The following is a 5444-nucleotide window of genomic DNA, read 5'->3' on the forward strand; positions in this document are numbered from 1 at the left end:
ATGAAGGACTAAGCTAGGACACAGTGTTTGACTCTGCTTCTGGTAATGGCATGTGTTTTTAAAGCCTTGTCAGGTCTACATCCAGAGAAAGGGGGGAGGGTAATAAAATGTGCATGCCCAAAACAATCAGTGTCTCTCCATTTAAATGCCTCAAATGTGTGTTGTTGTACTACTGACACAATTGTGTTTGGTATTGCATGTCTTTGTTGTTGTTGTTGTTTGAATGGAAATGAATAGATCAATAAGGATGAATGATGGCAGGTGTGTCAAGGCCACACCTCCTGTCTTTCACTAGTGCCTTCAGAAGGTATTCACACCCTTTGACTTGCTCAACATTCTGTTGTGTTACCGCCTGCATTTAAAATGGGATCAATTGATATGTTTTGTCTCTGACCTACACACAATACCCCACAATATCAAAGTGGAATAATGTTTGTTTTTTTAACTATGCAAATGAATTAAAAATTAAAAGCTGAAATGTCTTGAGTCAATAAGTAATCAACCCCTTTATTATGGCAAGACTAAACAAGTTCAGGAGAACATTTTGATAAACAGTTTTAATAAGTTGGATGGACTTACTCTGTGTGTAGTAATAGTGTTTAACATGATTTTTGAATGACTACCTCATTTCTGTACCCCATACATACAGTACAATGATCTGTAATGTCCCTCATTCGAGCACCACATTTCCAACACAGATTAAACCACAAAAACCAGGGAAGTTTTCTAATGCCTCGCAAAGAAGGGCACCTATTGGTAGATGGGTAAAAAAAAAAAAATGTAAGCAGATGTTGAATATCCCTTTGAGCATGGTGAAGTTGTTATTACACTTTGGATGGTGTATCACTTTTTCAGGATAAAAAAATAAACGGAATGGAGCTAAGCACAGGCAAAATCATAGAGGAAAACCTGGTTCAGTCTGCTTTCCACCAGAGACTGGGAGATTAATTCAACTTTCAGTAGGACAATAACCTAAAACACAAGGCCAAATCTACACTGGAGTTGCTTTCCAAGAAGACAGTGAGTGGCAGAGTTACTGTTGACTTAAATCTACTTGACATTCTATGGCAAAACCTGAAAATGGTTGTCTAGCAATGATCAACAACCAATTTGGCAGAGCTTGAAGAATTGTGAAAAGAATAATGGGCACATGTTGCAAAATCTAGGTGTGGAAAGCTCTTAGAGACTTACCCAGAAAGACTCACAGCTGTAATCGCTGCCAAAGTTGATTCTAACATGTATTGACTCAGGGGGTTGAATACTTATGTAAATGTGATATTTCTCTATTTCATTTTCAATAATTTTGCAAAAATGTCTTAAAACATGTTTTCACATTGGCATTGTGGGTTATTGTGTGTAGATGGGTGAGATAAAAATCTATTTCATCCATTTTGAATTCAGGCTGTAACACAACAAAATGTGGGATAAGTCAAGGGGTATGAATACCTTCAGAAGGCACTGTACTTAGATCTTTCTTAAATGATTAATATATGGATCTAGTCAAGGAAGTCTATGGTTATAGTCTGAGTCAAGTCAGAAGTAGTCTAGAAGATCCGTCTGCCACACATTAAATCCATTAATGTATGTTCAGACAGATCTCAATTAGGCTATCCTACATGCATATGAAGAAATATACCATAGCAAAATGTGAAATATTAGTTTATCAGGCTTGGTGTTTATTTTGTATTGTTTTAATTGAACCTTTATTTAAACTAGGCAAGTCAGTTAAGAATAAATTCTTATTTACAACGACGCTGGGCCAATTGTGCGCCGCCCTATGGGACTCCCAATCATGGCCCGTTGTGATACAGCCTGGAATCAAACCAGGGTCTGTAGTGACGCCTCTAGCACTGAGATACAGTGAGACCTCTTTGCTACTCGGGAGCCCAAAATAGATAGTTTTGTGTGTTGAAATAAATCGTTTGATTAATGCGGTGAGTACTCGCTGGCCCTTGAAAATCCGGGGGAGAGGGTGTAAATCTCGCGCCGGGCGGTACTCATATCCGCAGCAGGTCTCCAAGGTGAACAGCCTCTGGCATGTTAGAACAATGTAGGTAAGAGAAGTCGGCAAGTCAGATCCGTAACTTCTGGATAAGGATTGGCTCTAAGGGCTGGGTCGTTCGGGCTGGGGTGCGAAGCGGGGCCGGGCTCGAGCCGCGGCTGGGGAGCAGTGAGGGTATACCATAAAACAGGTTCAATGAGTTAGCCAGCTAACTTTGATCAACAGACAGAAATTTAAATAACTGTTGATTTTCTGGTTCATTGGGTGAGCTATACTTCGATATGTGTTTTTGGCTGTTGACTCAATTAGACCATGCCCATCTCAAGCTTATCTTTCCCCCAAAACCTGTTTTTCAGAATATTTAGGCAAGTTAGCTGGATAACTCCTCGACTGTGGAGTTAAACAATTAACCACGTGCCTGGCTCTTGTTTACACTTTCTACGTACTCTACGGCTTGACGTCACAGAGGGCCCCACCCCTACTGCCTAGCAGCATGTGAGTGCGCAATACTGCTGGAGCGAAGTGGGGAACCTGCAAGCTTTTTGACCCCAAAAAATAATAGCAGAAACAGCGTAAGGATGGAGGAAGCAGATCAAGGTAATGTATTTGCCATAGCACACATTGCAAAAGTACATTCATATTACTGACAAGCATTTTTTTTAAACACTGTTTAGTTTGTTTTAAACCAAAGTTAACCAGCTAGCTGTAGGCTAGCCCCGGGAAGCCTGTGGAAGTTCCATCACAGACAGAAATATATTTATAAGTAACCAACGTAGTTCATCTGTGTCGTTTATAGTGGAGCAAATTAAGCATAGTGGGCAAAACAAGCAAGGAAGTAACCAAGCACAAGCTAGCGAGATGCTATTGGCGCGTTGCAGCATGTATTTACATATTTCCGTTAGGAACGTGTGAAGTGCGCGTGTGCACAAACGCAATTCTTTAAAACTTAGTGCATTGTGTTCGTAACATATTTATGTTTTGGCAACAGACGAATCTATTGAGATAAAATGTTTAATCGATGAGAAAATTAGCAAAATGTCGGCCCGATTTCACCTAGTTCCGTCCTCTCCCACTGCCCTTATGTGGTGGTGAGAAAGCAACGTTTATTAACGGATGCTTCACGTTTATAGCCCCAGTGACGTGTCTGGGTTATAATTTTGGTTCAATTGCAGAAATCAGTTTAAAGAGGGGTTTGAACCCGGTGTAAATCACTGACGCACCACAACACGTCAAACCAATCAAATGCCTTACTTGGGCGGAGCTCCGAAGGTGCTGTCCAGATTAGCGCGGTAGGAGAGACAGCGCTGTAGGAGAGACTGCGCTGTAGGAGAGACTGCGCTGTAGGAGAGACTGCGCTGTAGGAGAGACTGCGCTGTAGGAGAGACTGCGCGGTAGGAGGGACTGCGCGGTGGGAGAGACTGCGCGGTAGGAGGAGACTGCGCGGTAGGAGAGACTGCGCTGTAGGAGAGACAGCGCTGTAGGAGAGACTGCGCTGTAGGAGAGACTGCGCTGTAGGAGAGACTGCGCTGTAGGAGAGACTGCGCTGTAGGAGAGACTGCGCGGTAGGAGGGACTGCGCGGTGGGAGAGACTGTGAGGACTAACGATGTCAACATAACACTGGTGACAAAACATTTTAGAAAGTTTACAGGTTTTCACAGCTTTTATTTCGAGATGAGCTAAATCTGTGACAAGAGGGGAGAAATGGTCTACAGTTGTGATGTTTGACTGTAAAGGCTAGCATAAGGGACAACAAGTAGCTAGTCACAATGAGGTTCGTTTTGAGAAAAGCCAGAAAACCTTGTACGCTACCAAGGTATAACTAACTAGCTAGCTACTAGCTAGTTAATTTTCTCACAGGATTATAAAGCCAACAAAATGTTTATGAAAACAGCATATTATTTACTTAAAAAGCTAGCTGTGTTAGTCACTAGTTTTTTCAGGGTCAGTGATACACAGGCTGTACATGGTTGTTCTATCTATGGGAACGACTGCAATAATTTTGAAAGCAATATTGCTAAAAATAATTAAATTAAATGTATTGAAATTCAAATGTTTCCTGTAATGCTGATCTCTTGTAGCCTAATTGTCATGTCTTTATTTTCATAATGTACCTAAATTACAAGGGTTGGATTTGCACTAAACTATTTTATATGTCAGCATTTAAAAGACATGTACAAAATCTGATATATGGTTTGCCTCATATACATTGTCTACTGGTAACATTTTAAATTGAGAACATACAGCTCAACATGTAAACAATGAGTTGAGCTATTCTCTGCTTCAGATGCCCATTAGGCCAGTAATGCCATCATACTGTAGGCCTATGGCAACATTGGCAATGCCATTTGACAGGGCTATTCATCTATCTTCTTACAGGGGCCAGTGGTAAAATTTCAGGGGGGCCGGACGTTTTCCACATGCCATTATTCTTCAGAAGAACTGTATGAAAAAAGAAAACCACACTATAGACAAACACAATGGTGCCATTCTGGCACAGAATGTTGGATTTTTGTGGGATTTTTTTTTTTTTTCCATATCTTTTAATGTTCAGAATTGATTAAAGGGCCAGTCTAAATTAATGAGGTTGAATAGCCACCAGTTGAATAGTCCTGCCATATGATGAGCTGCAAAACAGATTTACATAGCTGATATACTGAGAGAGTGACAATCAAATAAAACAGATTGGAGATCTTACATACTAAACCAAGAGGCAATGTTCATTTGAGAACACAACAGAGAGACAGAACCCTTTCCCCTCTTTATGGCAGCATTGTGAAAAGGCTAAAGTCTACAACACTTAGTCTGCTCTTACATGCTTACCAGACCGGACATGTCACGTGCGTGAGCGTCACAAAATACAATTAGAAATCCATGTTATTCAATTATTGCACCCACACTGCTCGCGCGCGCAAACGAGCGTCTGCGATGCCAAGGGCTAAAATAGAAATCATTTCTATTTCTGATGCAGATTGCGCTGCAAGTCCTGCCTCTCCCATCTCCTCATTGGTTTATAAAAGCAGGGTGCCACGTGCCATCTCGTCATTGGTTATACCCACGTGGGTGATTGAAAGACAAACTGTTTTGCCGGTTGTGGTAATACTATGAAAGTGTAGATGCCGATCACCATATAAGTTCAAAGATGAAAAACCCTGGAAGGAGGAGAGATGACTAGAAACGATTCGGTTGGCCTTTTTATGTGTGCATAAATTGTCGTAGTAGAGGACCTTTTACATTTCAGGTAAAATAACAACTCAATGTTTATCCCAGGACGAATTAGCTAGCAACAGCACGCTAGCTAAATAGGACGAATTAGCGTTAGCTAGCAAGTGCAAGCTAACTAGCTAAATTGCCATACATGTTTAATGCTTTTCGAACTGCCGGTTTGGGTTCGGCGTTATCATAACCTTTTCTAGTTTTGGGAACAGAAAACTGTATTAAGAT

General features: G+C 41.1%; 1 protein-coding gene across 3 annotated transcripts in view; it reads left to right on the forward strand.

The window, feature by feature from the left end:
- The first annotated feature begins 2456 nt into the window (after positions 1 to 2456).
- Positions 2457 to 5444, forward strand: part of LOC112236023 (tumor protein D52) — a 32597-nt gene continuing 29609 nt past the window's right edge. The window contains exon 1 of one of the 3 annotated variants that reach the window (XM_042310120.1): positions 2457 to 2599. In XM_042310120.1, coding sequence (XP_042166054.1) covers positions 2581 to 2599 — 19 coding nt within the window. In that variant the 5' untranslated portion in view covers positions 2457 to 2580. Of the gene's footprint in view, positions 2600 to 3486; positions 3624 to 5444 lie in introns of those variants that run through there. The other 2 variants (XM_042310123.1, XM_042310121.1) reach the window with 2 other exon arrangements.

This window comes from Oncorhynchus tshawytscha, linkage group LG31 (genome assembly GCF_018296145.1).
Source record: "Oncorhynchus tshawytscha isolate Ot180627B linkage group LG31, Otsh_v2.0, whole genome shotgun sequence".
Classification (NCBI taxonomy): domain Eukaryota; kingdom Metazoa; phylum Chordata; class Actinopteri; order Salmoniformes; family Salmonidae; genus Oncorhynchus; species Oncorhynchus tshawytscha.